Here is a 20,458-nt window from a genome sequence, read left to right as displayed (position 1 = left end):
GATATGATTCTGAGTCAGCAGTCATGGTTTGTTTCCTTCTAGCAAGGGCAGGGAGCATCAGGAAGCAAATCACACAGTAAGCTGTGTCTTATGGCTTGCTGTGACATGCAAATATGATGAATATCTAAACCCTGCAAGCCTTTCCTATCCACAAAATGACAGCTCCCCCTATGCAAAATCTTCCCAAAACTGGGGCTGTCTTCATTTACAGCAACTGTTCTCCTTCCTAGGAATCCCCTGATGGATCGCGCCCATGAGATCACTTGCGGAAACTGCAAATATTGTAGGCAAGTTCTGCATTCTCTCCAAATATGATATTATTATTATTGTTACGTTTATCTTCATATGTAAATGGCTGCAGGTTAGCAAGATGATAAAGGGGCTGAATGCTCATTGATTGTTTGGAATAGTCACACTGGGAGATATAGGTTAGTTGTGAGCAGTGATATTAGGGATTATAGGATTAGAATTGTTTTATCTATAGCAGGGAATGGCAGAAGTGGAACAGGGGTCTATGTAAGGTCATACATTAGCAAATGCAGCTGCAGTTTAACTGTTCTGCATCTTCCCTCATATATTTGATGCACAAATTTACATTGCTAAAATTAAATTGAAAAACATCAATGTGTGGCCCAAATATGTCCCACAGATGGTAAAATCAGCAGCTTCTGGATGCAGACGGGATTTTGAAAAGAATCTACAGACGGAGAAGGCCTAAAGCAATTTTCTGTGCTCATATGTAAAACTGAATGCAGTGCATTATTGGTTTATTATGTACCACATTTTTCACAGAAGTAGTACAGAGAACTTGAGAAATAAATACATAGATACACACATAAATAAATAAATAATCACCACACATGGGAGTACTTCTGTAAGTACCGTATTTTTTGCTCTCTAAGACTCACTTTTTCCCTCCTAAAAAGTAAGGGGAAATGTGTGTGCGTCTTATGGAGCGAATGCAGGTTGCGCAGCTATCCCAGAAGCCAGAACAGCAAGAGGGATTGCTTTCACTGTGCAAAAACCCCTCTTGCTGTTCTGGCTTCTGAGATTCAGAATTTTTTTTCTTGTTTTCCTCCTCAAAAACTAGGTGCGTCTTGTGGTCTGGTGCATCTTATAGAGCGAAAAATATGGTGATTCCTACGTATGGACTCATTAATATAGCCCTAAGCGGGGTGGAGCAAAACCAGGACTATTGCAACTTTTAGGGGAAATGAAAGATGGAGCAGGCTTGTTTTCTCCTGCCCCAGAAGGCAGGGCCCGAACCAATGGATTCAAGCTAAAAAAATGAGATTCCGAATCAACATCAGAAAGAACTTTCTGACAGTATGAGCTATTTGACAGTGGAATGGACTCCCTTGGAAGGTGTGGTGGGCTTGGAGGCTTTTAAGCAGAGGTTGGATGGTCATCTGTCATGGATGCTTTAGTTGAGATTCCTGCATTGCAGGAGGCTGGACTAGATGACCCTAAGGATTCCTTCCAACTCAACAATTCTATGATCTTGGAAATAATCTGTGTGCCTTTCACAGAGCTCGCTATGTGCACATGGCCCTCCCACCTTATTATGCACAGAAGCAAGTTTAGAACACAGTTCCTATGCCAAAACGCAGGGAAGGGTCACCAAGCTTGATTGCCTTAATACCAGACCATGATGGGCAGAAACCAAGGACAGATACACAAACTTTAGAGGCATTACTGCAGTGTGAGATGCAAGTATGCCACAGACGTGGATGGAATTGAGATCCAAATCAGGAGATTAATTTGCCCAAGTTCCACCAGCACTCCCCATCGAAAGAAAGAACTTCTCTTTTAAATGATATGGAAAATAACTTGCATATGAAAATGACAGAAATGCTTTGTTGTTGTTGTTTTGCAAATTGGATGGCTACAATGCAAGCATACCTCTGAGACGGGAGCATCATTTACCTTTATTCCCCGCAGACAGGTGTTTATTATGCATCTCTCTTTCTCTAAATTCCAACCACACTTTGAGACACATGCTAGACAGCAGAAATGGGATTTAGGCACCTGCGGTAAACTAAAGAGGCTCCCCCAAGCCTGTGACTAGGAAGAGCACCAGAGCAGCTACTCACTTTTAATTGCTCCCTGTAGCATGGAGCAATTAGGGAAGCAAGTCTCAGGCAGAAATCCTTTGAAGTCCTCATATCCTGAACTCCAACTGCCTGCAGCTCCATAGCTCTCGGTTCAGATACAGCAGAAAACAGTGGGACAGGTTTTTGGCATGCACGACACATTAATGCTGTTGTGTGCTAACTATGTTCACGACTGCCCACCTCTGAAAAATCTAAATTCTACATTGCCATGTTTAGATGACTCTGTGTGTAGCAGAAGCTCATCCTCCACCCAACGGCATACTTGGGAATGACCCATGCTGACAATGACAGAAGCAAGTAGGTCAGGTATAGATTCCTATTCCTAGATGCATATTCCTAACAGCAAAAGCACACACATTGTACCGCTGCTTTTTAAGGCTGAGTACATTTCAAGACTTTATTCTTGTTGTTCTTTGTATGCAGGTCCCAGTCTGAAAGAACATCAAGTGACCCCTTTGCCTTATTTGGCATAATTGCATAGTAGCTCCTATAAAACATGCCGGAATTGCCAATAAAAAATGGTAAAGGGAACCCTGACAGTTAAGTCCTGTCACAAACGCCTCTAGGGTTGCGGCACTCATCCCTCTCGCTGAGGGAGCCAGCGTTTGTCCGCAGACTGTTTTTCCGGGTCACATGGCTAGCATGACTAAGCCGCTTCTGGCAAAACCAGAGCAGCACACGGAAACGCCGTTTACCTTCCCGCCGGAGTGGTACCTATTTATCTACTTGCACTGTGACGTGCTTTTGAACTGCTAGGTTGGCAGGAGCTGGGACTGAACAACAGGAGCTCACCCCGTCGCGGGGATTCGAACGCCGACCTTCTGATTGGCAAGCCCAAGAGGCTCAGTGGTTTAGACCACAGCGCCACCTGTGTCCCACGAATTGCCAATGCCACTCATTTTAAAGCCTCCAGGAAAAGCTCTCTCTCCCCCTCTTTATTAAAACACATTTATTCAAAAGCTACAACACAGCTTCGTCCACTGCCATAATATCACCATAATATCACAGAATGATCACTCCAATCCTCAGTCCCATGTCACTGTCATGTTGGCTCACCAAATACTCTCAATCTGGTTTACTGGACATTTTAAATTAATATATCCCCTCCGCAGACACCTCTGTGATGATGGTGGCATTAAAATATCCTGTTCTTTTTCAATAAAAGAGAAAAAAGGAGACCAAATCGTGCCAAAGGTATCTTTCTTGGAGATGCCTTTGATTAGTTGCTAGTGGGATGTGAGGCATTCTAATAAAGCAATGCTCCAGCTGTTATTAATCCAAGCCTTTATTGGTATATTAGAGGCTTTCTTCCATCGTTGGGCAATAACTAGTTTAGCTGCTCTGAACAGGAAGGAAATTAATTCTTTAGATTTAAGGGTAGAATTTGGGGCCAAATCTAGCGATAGTAAGGCAAGTAAGGTAAGGAGAGATAGATTGTTTAGTGATTTGGGGAGGGGGGGTCTGACTCAAAGCTGTTTGCAGCTTTAAGCATTAGAACTGTACCTTGAAATAGACAGAAAAATAAACTTGTAACTAGGTAGTTTGTGGAAGTGCCAGATACCAAAGCTCATCACATTCTCCATCAGACGAAGTTTCAAGGAATAAAGACATAATATGACTTATAATCTTAACCAAGCTTGGCTGCAGCAAAGACGTACATATGGTGGTAATCTCTCCAAGTCAGGCTGCAGGCTGAAATAAGTTGGAACGGGTAGAAAGCACTCTTGACAAGAACTGCCACCTGCATATACAGCACCAGGCCAGAAATGCAACAGAAATTACAGGCTGCAAAACTGAGTCAACAGCCGAGGAAAATACCAGCGATGACCAAATGGCTACCCACGATAAGAAAATTTGTGGGATTTGCAACTTGAGTCAGCCCTATGACTAACACAAATAAAGAATTAACCCAACTAAAGAACACTTCCAGTTCCTTAGAATTAAAACATAAGAATCAGTTTTTAAATCCAAAAACTAAAATACAAGAATCATGGGAACATTTGTCAATTTCTGAGGTTTATTTACTACTTGTTCTGCCAAAAAGGCATGTCGCTATAGTATTCCCACTGGACACAATAAACAGGTCAAAATGTAAATATCATAAGACTAAGCTTCAGCTGAAAGCACTAAGCTTGGGGGGTGGGGGACAGACAATAGTTTTATACCTTAGTGAGCAGAAGTTCTCCATAGTTTGTTATTGCCCAGTTGACACATCTGAGTGAATGGTACACCACAAGAGCAGAGATGACTCCTGCTTTGTTCCTCGCCTAGCACAGGCAATAATACACAATACCTGGAGTATCCTGACATCTGAACCAGGAATAGTGGTTTATTTTGCTCAAACTCTTAACTCTGAATAACACACCTTGGCTACACACCATGGTTTGTTTGGAGCAACCCTGGTTTGAACATAAAGCTAAGCCAGAGGTCATGTTTATTGCTCCCACCGACAGCAAGGGAGAAGCAAAGCAGGAATCACCTGCACATCCATGATAAATCATTAGCTGAATCAGATTTTGCTGAGTTTTGCATTCCATTTAAAACACAATAATAGCATAAGAAGAGCCCCGCTAGACCATGCCAAAGACTCATCTCATCCACCAGCCTGTTTTCACAGTGGTCAACCAGATACTGATTGCAGCAAAGCGACTGCACTTCTTGCAGGGAGAAGACCCTTCTCTGCACATGGAACATTGTGCTCTGTCGCAGAGATGTCCACTTGGGAGTTGCATTTGCCTGATGTCATTTTCAGAGGCTATATCAGGTACAATAAGCACAAATGGGAGAGTGCCTGCAGCATTCCAGCAAGTTCTAACCAGCCACATTCCTTGTAGTTTCTGAAAACACTACTATGAGCACAATTGCAGACACAGATACCCTGTCCATGCATTCGGAAACCCTGAAAAAACAGGACTACCAAGCGAGCAGAGGAAAGCTGCCCATGTGTACAGTCACATATGTGGGAGTCATTTCAAACATTACAATGAATGTCTGTCATTCAGGGACTATAATGCACATTATAGGTGTGAAAGGGGCTTGAGTCTGTCTCAGAAAGGAGGTTTATGTTGAGGGAAAACTCTGAAAGGGTTCTGAAGTTTGTGCACCTTTTTTCCTAAGGCACACTTGCAATTTGCCAATGCCTTTCTTGGCTTGGGCAGCTAGGAAATCACCCTGCAGCCAGGCTCTTTTCTTTGAGAATTGGCAGGTGCCAAACCTAATGTGCTCATGTGAACTCCACCCAGCAGGAGACAGTGTTGAGGCAAGAACCTATGTAATGTCATTTCTTCTACCTTCTCCAATCATTAAAATGGCCTTTTGCAGAGAGGAGGAAGGGATGAGGGTCTGAGCTTCATGTTTACTGAGTTCAGTAAGTGGCTGGCTTCCGCCTCCCTCTGTGCCCAGTGTCAAATACCTGCTGGCTTTATGCAGCTGTTAAGAGCATTGAGAGAGCATGCTCTGAGAAGGAATTCTAAAATAATGGTGGCGTTCTGCCTCTAGAGTACATCTGAGTACACCTCTCACACCTGGAATTTTGAACAGACTTCAAATTCTGAGAAAGTACCAAGGGCACCAGTCACAAAATGGATGCTGTATATAGGAGAAGCCAAACCAGTGTAAGCAGCAACTGAACTGGAAGAGAAAACAATCTCTGCTGCACTGTAGATTTCTGAGGAGTATTTATGGAGACTTCTTGCAGGTGCCATAGGAGGTACTGCTGGACACTGCTCTAAACTTCTCAACATAAAAAACTGAACCTTCTTCTGAAGTCCAGTTGGTAGCATCTTGCAAGTCCTCAGAAGGTCTGGAGATGCAAGAAGTCTAATCCTGCACACACACTTTTAGTCAAAGCGCTGCAATAAGAAACAAGGGCAGATTCAAGAGAGATTGTTTGGCCTACCTGAATGGCTTCTGTGGTGTGATGAGGCCAGAGTCAGCCTTCCCCATAGCGTTATAAGGCAGAGAGAGAGCACCAATACCCCTTTGCTCAAGCTTCGGATGTCCCTCTCACTCATTCTGCCAAGGAAAAAGAAATTGCATTAAGATCCACATGTCATGGATAGGGCGTCTACAGGTCAGAAAAATCCCAGCTTCTCAGACTACATCAAGTTGCTGTTTCTGGAACAAACAAGCTTTATTTTAACATATTTCATCATTTCAAAACTAAACAAGTGGAGCATATGGCACAATTGGGGATCCTGATAAACCAAGATTATCTTTCAAGCAAATGTAAATTAAAGTCCCGGAAGACCTTTCCCTCTGAAAGTGGGAAGGTCAGGCCAACACACACAGGGAGAGGCATGTCCAGAGATGCTTGGGCAGGGCCTGCATCCAGGCCTGAACACAGCCATAGCACACAATGACTATGTTTGTATTTTCTCTTTTCACAAGTAGTTGTACAAATATAGTCCAAATAATTTCGGAGCAAAATGAGCTTCTTTTTGGTGCCAAGATAAAGGTAAAGGTACCCCTGCCCGTACGGGCCAGTCTTGCCAGACTCTATGGTTGTGCGCTCATCTCACTCTATAGGCCGGGAGCCAGCGCTGTCCACAGACGCTTCCGGGTCACATGGCCAGTGTGACAAGCTGCATCTGGTGAGCCAGCGCAGCACATGGAACACCGTTTACCTTCCCGCTGGTAAGCAGTCCCTATTTATCTACTTGCACCCGGGGTGCTTTCGAACTGCTAGGTTGGCAGGCGCTGGGACCGAATGACGGGAGCGCACCCCGCCGCGGGGATTCGAACCACCGACCATGCGATCGGCAAGTCCTAGGCGCTGAGGTTTTACCCACAGCGCCACCCGCGTCCCTTGGTGCCAAGATAAGTTGGTCCAAAATTCAGCCCAGGAAAAGGGAATTGGTGGCATAAATGAAGATCTGTGTGTTCCAAATAGATTCCTGCCACTTTAAAAAACAAAAACAAAAAAACACACCATTTTGCCAAGATTCATTCAGTCTTTTAACAGCAGGCTTTCTTATGAAATAATAGAAATAAAAGTATTTGAATAATGATACTTACCTCCTACTGGGGCTTCACAGCTATTGTCTGTGCATTGGCCAATCTCATATAGACTCGGTATTTGCAAAGAAGGGCAAACATCAGGGCATCTAAAAAATGAAAAAAAAAAACAGCTACTTAAATTTACAGAGGACAGAGTCTGCCTAAAAGCACCAGTGTATTGTACTGCCCAAGACAAAACTCCAGAATAACACATACAGTAGCTTGTAAACAGAGGCTAATCCTCTTTGCAGAAACAGTGGCGTTATTATCATTATTAGTAGTAGTAGTATTATTAGTATTATCATTATTAGTCCCTCTCCTGCCCTCCTCGTATTTCAGCTAACATCATGGGTGCCTATTTTACAGAGGACAGTCCTCTCTTTGAAGGGTTGAATAGAAAACCTGAACAGAAATCTGGGAAGGCAGGAAAGTGATAAAAGAGCACAAGATCGCTGCTGAAGGAAACCAAAGACCTGCCTAGTCCAGCATTCTGTCCTCCTTAGCTGCAAGACTGTCAGGTATTATTCTTCCCTTCTTCCCTTGAGGACAGTGGTGGCAGCTATTTTTGCCAGGGTAGCCCACTCATAGGATAAATGGGACATTTGCACTGTGTCACGTTCTATGAGGCAGATTGGGGTGAAGAGGCAGCTTGCTGCTAGGAACTGTTTCCAGTTCTTTCTGTACCCTACAAAATGACTGGCCGAGAGCAGCAGCTAAAGGGCAATAGGTGAAAGGGGCGTGTCCATTCCTGTAACTCCAGCTGGAATACATCTATATGGGGATCACAGTCAAACTGCTCTATACCTTGGATGTGAGAAATGCTGTTAAAAATGGGCCCTTGCGGAAGTGATTTTTCCCCAAACAGGTTGAGCTTATTGTAAAGTGCATTTCTAGCACCTAAAGTTCTTCTTGCATTTTGTTTCCTTTCTTTTTTTGCTTGCTGTCCAGAGCGTCAGATCCTACGGCAAGCCTATAGCTGCCATCCCTCCTCCAACCACATCCAGACACTCACACAGGACATCCACCGCTTTCACTGGTTCAAATTTAAAAGAGAGGTAGAGCTGGGTATCATCCGCATACTGATGAACACCCAGCCCAAACCCCCTGATGATTTCTCCTAGAAGCTTTATATAGATGTTAAAAAGCATGCGAGGAAAGGATGGAACCCTGAGGCACCCCACAAGTGAGAGCCCAGGGGTCTGAACACTCATCCTCCAACACCATTTTCTGGACACAGCCCAGGAGGAAGGAGCGGAATCACTGTATAACAATGCCCCCAGCTCCCAGCTCCTCTAGGCGGTCCAGAAGGATTTCATGGTCAGTGGTATCAAAGGCCACTGAGAGATCCAGCAGAACTAGAAAACAGCTTTCACCTTTATCCCTAGCCCACCGGAGATCATTGACGAGCGCAACCAATGCAGTTTCAGTCCCATGAATGAGGATGTAGAAATGTTAAGGGACAGCAAGCAGTTGCAGAGCATAGAGTCTTCTTGCCTGTGCAGTCTCCATTTACTAGGGATGGGGGGGGGGGAAACGACAATTCACAGCCTTGTATATCACCTGCTGCGATTTAACGGGGTCCAGAGTGAACAACCACAGAAGCTGTAAAACTTTAGTGCCCAATCAGAATTTATTAACAGGGAGCTGGAGAGCGAGTGTATGTTGTTTGTGGTGATGGAGAGCCCTTCCTGGGCACAGGGCCAGCTCACAACTGTTCCTTGTCAAAACATAACACTGGATCTCTAATGATTTATCTGTAAGCATTTTAATCTGTCGTTCTATGACAGCAATTCTTAAACTCTTGTTTTATTGTGGCCCACTATTCTAATTTGCTTGTTCTTCAGGAATCACAGTACAGTATTTGCTATGAGGCTGCCTGAAAGGCTTCTTGGATGAGAACTAATCTCCTTCCAAACTCTGAAATGGCTGTAGCGAATGCACAGAAGGGGAAGCATAGTTTGTGTATGCACCATGTTACTGAGTTGTATTTGTTAAGCAAGGCCAGTAGTGGGGCCCCCGATCCATTACGGTGGATGAGGCATTGCCCTACCAACCTCCACTTGCCCTCAGAGAGCCCTTCTTTGCCTGCTTTCTTACTTAGATGTAGCCCAGGGTATGGCAGTGCCTGCTGGTTTCATCCCCCACAGACTCAGTATTGCCTTTGTTCAATTCATCTGTGAGGAGCATGGGGACAAAATTAGGGCCACATTAGCAAGAGGGCTTGTTGCTGAATATGAGAAGAGCTATGAGTCTCAATGGATGCCGTTTACGTGATGACCAACTGCACCATCCCCTCAGTAGAGATGCTGGAGGATTCTGACAAAAACTGCAAAGGGAAGTGGAAAGGCTGCAGGTTGTATGTTCACCTGTGGTCAGGAACGAAACTCAGTCCAGCCAATATAATCTGTATTCATTCGCATTGAAATGAATGCAAGTTACACGAATAGTTTCATAAGTTGCATAACTTATGTTAACTAGTGGACTGTGAGATGGCTAACACAGTATTTGGCAGAAACTGAACTGCAGCAGAACAGAAACAGTGTGGATTATGATGAATACAGGAACTGAACTGCAGCAGAACAGAAACAGTGTGGATTATGATGAATACAGGTTGGATTGGAGCTTTTTGCCTTCTTATAGCCCTACTCCCCAGCGCCTGCTGTCTTATAGCTATGCTATTATGGTGATGCCATAGACTGGCTGGATGCAGAGAAGTGGTGGGAGGCACCAGCGAGGGAACCCTCATGGGAAGGAAGGCCCAGAACCAGAGGAGTGGTGGTGGGACAATGATGAGCAGTCAGAGGAAGAAGGAGCAGGCTGCGAGGAAGAGGTGTCAGCAACAGCAGACAGGGTTTAGTGAACAAGAAGAGTCTGTGACAAAATGCAGTTCAGAGTCTAAGGCTGAAGCAGAGGCTGGAAAGGAGGGGGTCAAGAGCTTGCTGAAGAATCCAGGAAGCCTCCCCCTCCTGCTGCGACCAGCTCCCCTTCCCCCTTGGTCTCCAAGAACACAGAGAGAAATGAAAAGAGGTTAGTTGTGCACAGACACAGTTTGAGACTGTGTGGGTTAAACTCTGAAAAGGAGGAGTCTTAGAGAAGGGTGCTTGCAACTGCTTCATCAGGGCAGGACCTCCTAGGAAGAGTTGCTGAGACCACTAGGCTGGAGCTCTGTGGTTTGTTTTCTTGAATAAAAACTGGCCTCGGGTGATTTGTTTTTTTGTTGCTGACCTACGCCTGATTCAAGCTCTGACAGGTGGGCACTCAGTTGTACAAGCACAATCACAAACGCTTCCAATTTTTCCCCATTCTCAGATAATTTTTTTGTAAGGTCTCATAACATGCAGGTCATGCTCTGGCATGGTGATCACTGACACAGACATTACAGAGACTAATGTTCAATTCAAACAGCCTTGTTCGCATAAGTTTATTTTTCTAGTCAGACAATGGTGAGATCCACTTGCAAAGTGGTAGTATAAAAAGGTTCTGCATGAATTTCCAAACTAATAAGGAAAATGTTGACTCACAGCCATTTGGGATCCTTTTAGTGACCCAATTTTATATTATTCTAGCTACAAGCCTATTCAGAACTCACAAGGGGAGCCTAGAATAGAAAAAGCTCCCAACACATAGAGGGCTATGAGAATTGCAACAGAAGGAAAGGAACCAGGAAGCAGAGCCTCACACTCCCTTCTCACGCAATCATAATCTCATGAGAAGGAATGTTGGAGAGAGGTAACAGCAGAATCCAGCACGGAACCAGGTGTACACAAGATGCCTTCTAAATGTGTTCTCGTGAATTCATGCGTGTTGAAACAAGTGGTTTTCATGTACTTTTTCAATGGTAATCCTATGACCAGCACAGATCCATTCCATTGCCCACTCAACCACAAAAAAGTTAATGGAGCACCTACTGAGACCCAACTTTTTACATAAATTCTGACCTTGATTTGGTATGTCAGAAAACAGCCTACCTCAGTCGGAGGCACTTCATAGGCTGCCCAGCTCAACTCAGGGTCTTTCTGAACTACCGTATTTCTCATTCCCACTTCCTCTCAGTTCCATTTTGCAATTAAGCAACAGGCAGCTAGCCTGTTGCCTCGCAGTACCCTGAAGTGGACTCATGGTGGGCCTAGCCAGCTAGGAATCTCATCCCCTTACAGGCAACACCAGCACAAAACACAGCCCAACCCCACTAAGCAAGGAGACAGGCAGTAAGCAAGGAGGCAGCTGCCTGCTAGCTAATCCACCCACCAATGCTCTGTCCCAGCTGGGGCACTTCCCTGTGTCTGCAAACCCAAGAGGTGCAAAGCAGGCGATGGGAGGTGGTAGCCAGATGAACTGCTCCTTGGAGCATCCTGTGCTGAGCATGACATGCCGGAGAAAGCATGATGAGCAGGAGTGAGTGGGAGGGCAACCCAGGGGAGCATCTTTTAACCTGGCAGCATTCCTCTACACAAACAGTTTTAAGCCAGCCCACCTAGGATGAAATTAAGCATCACAATAGTGACTTGCCCTGTGAGATATTTTCATTCTCCGGAGAGTGCATTTGAACTTCACCTGCTCCTCTTCTTCATGAAATGTATGAAAACAGCAGTGCCTACATGATCAAATCTCCATTGTTTGTATTAGATATCACAGCCACTGGAAGTAATTTAAAGGATTGTTGGGATGGTTTTTTTTCCAAACTCACTGATGCAAATCTGCACTGCTGATTTGCTTGTTCTTCTTGGCAAACTCTGGCAAAATTGTTTTGCAAAGGAATAGAAATGTGCCTTGCTCCCAAAGACACATTTGACCTCAGCTATTTGCTAATTTAATATTACTTCATCTACTGGTCAGGATTTGTTATTTTGATTATTCTGTATGTCTTAATCCTGAAATAGTGCAGGGGTGCTTGCATGAATTTTAACCAATTTAAAGAGGGTGTTAAACTTGATTGAGCTAAGCCACAGTTCTGACTTAATGAAGAGTCTTATTCTGCCTAATTCTGATTGGAGCTGGAAAAGGGGAGGAGCTCTATTTAACTGAGCACTAACACTGAACACCTGAACCAAGCAGAGGTTCACAGTCAGACTCTTAATGTAGATATACATATTTGCACACTCTGCCCCATAAAGTATACAAGCCATTGACCCAAAAATGAGAAGTGTGCATAAGAGTTTCCAGCTGCGGAAAAGAAGCCACACAGAGTATAGGCGTATGTACTAGAAATCCCATGGCAAAGACTAAAATCTCCTGACCTAATGTTACCAGGTTCAGATAGAAATTTATAGTCTCAGGCATGATATTTATATAAATGCTTTATTTGAAAACTTGTAGCCCTAACTCACTATCCGTTCAACAGTGCTGCTCACAGCAACTGGGATCTCCAGACTAAAAAACGTGCCCTCAACTCTTAAGTTCTGGCAGAATCATCCTGCACAGGGCTTGTCACATGGCTTTGGTGCTTTGCAGTGCACAGTTTGCATGCATTGAAATGATTTAACAAGGGCAATCAAGCTGAGCGCTTTCTGCTCTGTACCTATCATTATACATGCCCTTATCACATTCCTAGCACTGCTGAGGGGGCAACTAGCATGATTGGCTGATTGCATGCAGTACTAATATGCTTGAAATTAAGAGAGATTGCGAGGCTGTGGCCATTAGGGCTCTGACGGATTGAAAGTCACACACAAAGATCAAGTGCAGAACCTTAGACAAAAGAAAGATGGGAGGCGGTGGTGAGGGAGCAAGGAAAGCCCATTGCTTAAGGTCCTTGCACTTTCAAGTGGGTACATCTTGGCACCAGTGGGTCAGGAAAAAGCTCTTCACAGGAAGGGTATTTTAATAAATGTATTGTTTGCAATCAGCAGCCCTGTCTCCAAGGTCCTTTCAAAAGTGGCATCCACAGAAAGTGGAGAGCCTGATGGTTGCGACATTGCAGCTTTGGAAAACTCTCCATGCAGGGTAGCTTGCCAGAGGCTCACTTTGGTACCTGGAATGCAGACTTTCATTTATTTATTTGTCCACGCATTGAATGAGTAACTTTAATGCACTCCTGTATTTAATGCTTGTTCTGTTTTACGGCTGCTGCTGCCATTTTAGCCTTTGTATTTATAATGTTGCATTATTTTTTATTGCCGTTTTAATCGAGTGTTTGAAATCTTTGACAATTTTAATAACATACCGTATATAATAAAATACATTACTTGTGAATGGTACTCTTCTGTGCAAGTGTTTTTAAAGGTCCAGGACCCCTTCCCTCCCTTTATTTTGTTATATCTGTCTCCTCCAATGTGATCGCCTCCAGATGTTTCAGACCACAATTCACAGCAGCCCCAACCAATACAAGCTGATGGGAGTTGTAGTCCATCTGGAACCCACCGCACTAGAGCTACAGAAACTAGATGCAGCAAGCTGCCCTTTTTCTAAATGGTAGATGTTTATAACGCACATAAACATACATACAATATATTTCATAATGCAATGCTTCATAATAAAATGTTCCTATAGGATGCATTTAAAATATATATCTTAGTTTATATGAGCAGTATGTGAGTTTATATAAATGCTTTTCTATTCCCCCCCCCCAAAAAAATGCAGAAGAAAATTAAGAAATACAAAATGCTCCATTATAGCTCTTAAAACTTTTTTTAAAAAACTAGGCTTATTTTCTCATGCCTGCTCACACCCTGCTGTGTGGTATATGTCTGTTGAAACAACAACAAGAGTGGCTAATCTGGTCATGCATCAAAGTGGTGAAGCAGCTGTTTAGAAAGTGCATGAAAACTGTTATTATACAACAGCTTACACATATCAACACAATAAGAGCAGCTGCACAATCTGGACCCTCTGAGAACCTGTGGGCTCTGAACATGGAGTAGTGTGTCCCATAATCTCCAGTTAAACCTCACAGACAGATACAGGAGTGTCAGTAGGGGACAATAAGACTAGGTTCTGTGGGGTCATAATATGCAGGACCCTCATTGTCAACAGCACCCCCACAAATGGAGAAGACTGCCATATGGAGGCCTCCAACCACACGACTGTCTGATAACACAGTGCAAAGAGACCAAGAGCAAATGGCAACTGAATATGGACACTGTGACCTTCGGATGAACTGAAAGATTGCATCCGATTGCTCAGAAATGCCCCTTGCAAACATATCATGAGAACCGTGCTGCTCATGTTACAAACACTACAGATCTAAAGCTCAAATGCCAGCATTGTGTGAAAGAGCTAAATGAAGGAAAGATAAATGAACACAACACATACACTTGGTCAGTCCCTCTCTCTTTGCAGTGAAACTTCCGTTTAGTTTAAAAGTCTCTCAAAATCACCTGGTACTTGCACTGCAAAATATGCATCTCCTACGTAGATTGTAGTACATAACACACCACTATATGATGCAGCCGAAGAAAGACAGAACCCTATCCATATGGGGAAACTGCCATGCTATGTGCTGCTCACAGAAGGAGCAAGAGAGGATCTCCATCAGTTTGCTTCCTTCCAAAAGTAAGCCCACATCAGCCAACACCATCAAGTCCTCCCCCTGCTGTGCTGACTTACAGTGTGTGGTGGATTGGACAGCCCTAAATGGATTAAGGTTGAGAAAAGAACCAAATCATCCTTCTTTAAGAAGAAAAAACACATACTGGAGAAATGGCTATGATGATCAAAGGATACAGTCTCATGTCAAGACTCTGCAACCAACAAAACCTTTTTGAACTCACTTGAGAGACATCTTCCACTGTACATTACATGACAGCAAACCTTACTTACTACCAAATTAACACTCCTTGGAGGGCTTTGGCCAGCATCCCACTTGGGGCAACTGTATTGTCTGGGTTTGTATTCATGGAAAAGCCTGATGTCCAAAATAGTTAACAACCAACCTAAGGGACACGGGTGGTGCTGTGGTCTAAACCACTGAGCCTCTTGGGCTTGCCGAGTGGAAGGTTGGCGGTTCGAATCCCCACAAAGGGGTGAGCTCCCATTGCTTTGTCCCAGCTCTTACCAACCTAGCAGTTCGAAAGCACACCAGTGTGAGTAGATAAATAGGTACCACTGCAGCGGGAAGGTAAACAGCATTTATGTGCACTCTAGCACTCGTCATGGTGTCCCATTGCACTAGAAGCGGTTTAGTCATGCTGGCCACATGACCCGGAAGGCTGTCTGTGGACAAACGCCAGCTCCCTCAGCCTGAAAGTGAGATGAGTGCCGCATCCCATAGTTTCCTTTGACTGGACTTAACCATCCAGGGGTCCTTTACGTTACCTTTTTACTTGTGCATAGAGGGCAAGCAAAGTGAATGGGGCTGTGGGGCCACGTGTTTGGCCCCAAAACCCCACATTCCTTCTACTCCTATTATTCTTCCACTGCTGTGTTGAGCCCAATATCCACACCTATCTATTTAGATATATCTGTATCTTCTCCGTATGTGGGGGCTTCCCATGGAGTTGGAACTCTTGAGTGCTCTGGGTTCTAAATTATGTGAAGATCCTCCACACAGTGAATAGGTTAGAACAGAGTTGTGGCCCTGCAGCCTTTCTTGCCACCCTAACACATCAGCGATGTGTTGTCTCAGCAGCCCAGGACCTGCCCAGGCTTGTGTCCTGGGGAGACCTTGGTGGTGCAACAACTTGGGTGCTGCTAACACAGTGGTTTGGCTTCCCCCTCAGAGGCACACTCCATTGTCTCTCAAGACAGATGAATACTAACAACCAACTTGAACATGCATTTGTCAGGTTCTTACAGCACGTTTTTCTATAAGTGATGAGAGTAGATTCCAAACTTGGGAAGTTCGGAATAACCAACTCTTGAAGTCTGAACAGCCTCAATTCAATAACAAATTGACCCTGGGTTCTTCTGAATTCAGACCTGGAGGATTGGGCTGGAGAGGTGCCTGGGTCCTCTTGTGCTCCCGATGTCATAGGGAGCACGATGCAGTTTTGAATTCAGAAGTAGGGTCAAGAAATAATGAAGGGGTTTTGTTTACTTTCTCGGGGCGAGGGAAATCACTCATTTCGCCAAGGCCAATTCTGAACTGTGTGGTGGGTAGGTCACCCATCATTAATCTGTGTGCGCTTGCATTACCACTTTTGTGGGTGCATCATAAATATGTGATGTGCGGAGAAGGCTCCAAGGAAAAGCCAGAAAAAGAGGAGGGAGGGTGAAACTGCATTAACTAATGCAGGTTAATTGATCCTCTGGAAAGAAAAAACACATACACAGAGTGCCGATGAGATCTCGGTTACACAAAGGCTGCTTTCCATTGGATTGTAAGTGTAAAGAGGCTTAGAGCAAGTGTCAGTGTCATTTACACCCCTTTATGCCTGCAGAGAGATGAAATGAGATCGGGGTGACACAGACCCTTAAGCAAAAAGTGCATCCTGTCCCAAAGGGATCTCTATTTAGCCTGTAAGGTCTGGATAGTTTCCCCACACTGCACCCCCAGGCACTCTCACCACTGAAGGGTTCATTATCTTTTCCAGAATCCAGGCATTGCTACAGAGCACCCTAACTTAATAAATGATTCAAGCAGAGCTAAGTGATGGTGTGGGTAATTTGCAGTGGTAAATGTAATGTACACTGTGAGCCACTCTGAACAGACCTTGCTTGCTTCCCAGATGATGATTTTATTACAGTACTGTGGAAGCATGGGAATATACACCGTGCCCAGCAAATATTAATGAATGAGGAATGCATACTAGGTGACTCTGGAAAGTGTCAAAGAAAAGGCAACTCAGACTCTGGAATCTGGGGGATCCCAATGAAAGTCAACCACACTGCTTATTCCCTCTGAATCACCCAAATATTTTTTTTACCTGCCCCAAGGTCATCTCAAATAAGATTGCTCTGAGGTTCACCAGGGGAAAGAAGATCCCCAGTGAGGGATAACAAATGCTATTTTTAAAAAGCAGTCAAGCTTGGAGAATGGCACTGAGAGTTATTTCTAGGGCAGACAGAGGGACAAGGGAATGCTCCAATGGCTTGGATGGCAACAAGCCATATGCCTCAGATAAGATAACACAAGCCCAGGCTTCCCAAGAAAGGCTGGGCAAGAAATGAGGTTCAGTCTGCATTTAAAGGCAAACCTACAGAAGTCACACTTTTTGAAACAACAGGCAAACTGAAACACAGCCACTCTTTGAAAGTCACACTTTCCCGAATTTTGCAGTGCAGCTCTCCAGCCAAGTAAGGTATACAAAAACGCTGCACAGTAAAGTGTGCATTAGTGAAAATAACAAAGAAAAATGCATTATATTTGGGGAAATTGCTTGGGGAAACTGTATATTAGGCTAAACTGCATTCAAAAAAATGTTTATTTGGAGAAATTCGCACTAAAGTCCGTGCTGGTAAAGGGCAGGTAATGAAGGTAACAACAAGAACGCCAAACCAGGGATTGTGGTGTGTTCCTTCCACACACTCCAAAGCAAAGTCAGTGACATTGGCAGAGTCACAATAGTCAACTAGCAATGGTCTACCATGATGTGAAAACTAGGTGAGTGCCTGATTCTGTTGGCATCTCTCATTGTGTCCCCCTCAGGTTAAAAAAAAACCAATAATCTGCATACGTTCCCTAGGTCCTTGTGCCTCAACCTACTGGGACTTCCTTAGTGTCGTCTACCTGATGACTCGCCCTATCCTGAGTACATCAAAACCTTCATATGCACTGCATTCCATGACCTGTCAGGGAGTAAAGGCAGAAAGAGCATGTTTAAGGATGGAGGGTGACAAGTCTTCAAATCCTTACAAAACGAAAAACAGCTAGATGTCCAATCCACCTTATGCAAAATATCAGAGGGAAGGATGATGGTGAAGGGTGAGATGTGGAATTCTTTGTGGACTTTTCCCATTTCTTCTCAGAGGCTGAACACTCTATTCTGCACTAAGCAGGAGGCGCCTTTTTAAGCACATACAGAAGGAGAGAAAACTGGCAGATAAAAGAAGTATTACCCCTTAATTCCATGAAGTTGTTTTAGGTGTTTTTTTTTAAAAAAAAAATCTCCAGCACCAGCCTCACTGGGAGCTGGGGGCTCTCTTTTCCATTTACCGAAAGCATAATTCTCCCATATTTCTATAGAAAATGCTCAAAGTGGCAAAAACAAATTGAAAATCCCAAGCCCCTTACCCATGTGTGCCCACTTGACTGCTTCAATCTGTGGAACTGGAACTGTTACTGGCGCCACATAACATACGTTCTGCACTTGTAAGAAACTGCTTAGCGTGGCAACATTTACACTTTGGAACTCCCTGTCTATTGACATCAGGCAGGTGCCTTTGCTGTACTCTTTTCACCACCTGCTAAAGACATTTTAGTTTAGGCACGCCTATCCAGACATGTAGAAGTTACATGCTTATTTATTTTTAGCTTTTTTTGACATTTATCATCTTTTGAAGTTTTCTAGATACCCTCTTTAACTGTTTTTATTTTTATTTTATTTTAAAAATGCTTTATTTTATATTTTTGTAAACCACTTAAGAGGTTCTTACCATCAAACAGTGTATAAATTTTGTTAAATAAGAGAAACATAAATAAAAATGTGAAGGTCGTAAGGTTTTCTCCTTAAAAAAATATAAACAAACAAACATAAATTTAACATGACAACAAAGAACATAGCTCACCCACATAGCAACGTAAAAACTATGACCAGCAAATAATGGGAAATTTGATGACAGAAGCACTGTAAGCTGCCCAGAGTAGCTGGGGAAAACCTAGCCAAATGGGCGGGAAATAATAATGATAATGATAATTCTGAAATAGCAACTTTCCTCTCCACTGGAAAGCCTTAAAAAGGGAGGCAGTTGCTGGGGCATAACCACTAACAAGGTCTGCCCCACTTTTGGGGGGAAGACTGGGGGGAAAGAAACAGGGCCTCTGGCGGCTGTCTAAGCACTCAAGTGACTAAGCACACTTTTAACATGATTCTGAAAAGGTCAAACATGCAATAAAACTCGCAGTTTTCTACTGTAGCAAGGCCAGTTCCCACCCACCCCAATACTATTGTGTTCATAAAAGATATTATACTGTTAGGCCGATTAGGCCTGCCCATCTTTAGCAGCCAAGAGCTCTTGCTGCCAAAAGGCATTATGGCAGCAAACAAAACTCCCAGAACCAATTTCCGTTCCTTGCTACAAAGTACCCCATTTCCACTGAAAGGTTAAGATTCATACTCTCTCGGCATTTATTTTTATTCATAAAAAGGCATTAGCTCCTTCTCTGGAAAACACCCGAAGCAAAGCAAAAGGGGAGGGAGATGCATCTGTTTAACACAGTGCATTCTTTAAAAAACAAACAAACCAGTGGCTCTTTAGCGAACCAGCAGCAATAAAATCTCCATTTAAAATCAAGCTCAACTTAAGCTATTTAACAGCATTATGCTGAAAAACCTTCCTGAATTCCTCCCCAGTCCAGCTTTAAACTCACTTGCTGGCAAAAAGAGCGCAAGGATGGACCTGGACATGCTTCTCAGTGCAGTTAAGCCCCAGGAAGAAGACAACCGCAACTGTGAAAGCCTCATTCTGCAGTCCAACATGTGTAGAATTACTCTCTCCCCATATCTATTGGACTGACATAGAATTTGATGGCTTTCAGGCTAGAGAAACATACAGGTTTTGGGGGGGTTTTGCCCAGGCATGTGATGATGTCCTTTCAGGAGATTAAGACAGTAGCCATTGCTGGTTTGTTTTGGCTTTAACAAAAATGTTTTTGTTGGAAAACAATATATCATAAAGTCAATTGTGAGCTGCCTTGCAGAATATGGTTGAAAGGGAGGAGAGGAGAGGGATGGAGAGGAGAGAGGGAGGGAGAGTATGTATACATTAGTGGCTTGAAATGCAGCATTATTGCTTCCACATATGCCCTGCTGCTTATTCCACGCTGCTGTACACATCACAGAAGGGGCAGGGATGTCTTCCCGTTATGTACATTACTTGATTTGTTTCTCCACCTCTGCAACCCCATCAGACTCCAACCCATAGAGATGTTCCATGCACATGGCCTGTCCTCTCCATGTGTGCAATGGCTGTCTCAACTGCACATACGTCAGCTTCCACTGCAAAGTGAGTATGTGGCTAAAGTTTTCCAATTGGATGGGAAATGGTTCAAGGGGAAACCGAGTTTCCAACAGGAGTATTGCCCAAGAAACCACAGGATAGATCTGGATTGCGACTAACATGTGTTCTCATGAAGATGCAGTTTAGATGGGTACCTGATGCCGTCAAAGTTATCTAAGATGTACAAAAACAGTTTGAACAAATGATGGCGGTGTGGAGTATCTGAAGGAAACATGTTCCACATGTGGTGGGCATGTCCAAAAATAAAAGAGTTTTGGAATGTTATATATGATGAACTGAAAAAAATTATA

General features: G+C 43.8%; 1 protein-coding gene across 1 annotated transcript in view; it reads right to left on the bottom strand.

Moving 5' to 3' along the window:
• The window catches only part of TAFA3 (TAFA chemokine like family member 3), an 86,739-nt gene that overhangs the window by 50,259 nt on the left and 16,022 nt on the right, over positions 1-20,458 (bottom strand). Inside the window, exons 2-3 of the mRNA XM_028734511.2 lie at positions 7,131-7,219; positions 6,013-6,128 (exon numbers count right to left, since the gene is read on the bottom strand). Coding sequence (XP_028590344.1) covers positions 6,013-6,127 — 115 coding nt within the window. The 5' untranslated portion in view covers position 6,128; positions 7,131-7,219. The remainder of the gene's footprint in view (positions 1-6,012; positions 6,129-7,130; positions 7,220-20,458) is intronic.

This window comes from Podarcis muralis, chromosome 5 (assembly GCF_964188315.1).
Source record: "Podarcis muralis chromosome 5, rPodMur119.hap1.1, whole genome shotgun sequence".
In the NCBI taxonomy this organism is placed as follows: domain Eukaryota; kingdom Metazoa; phylum Chordata; class Lepidosauria; order Squamata; family Lacertidae; genus Podarcis; species Podarcis muralis.
Note: the sequence above shows the minus strand (reverse complement) of the source record. Positions and strands in the feature narration are given on the sequence as shown.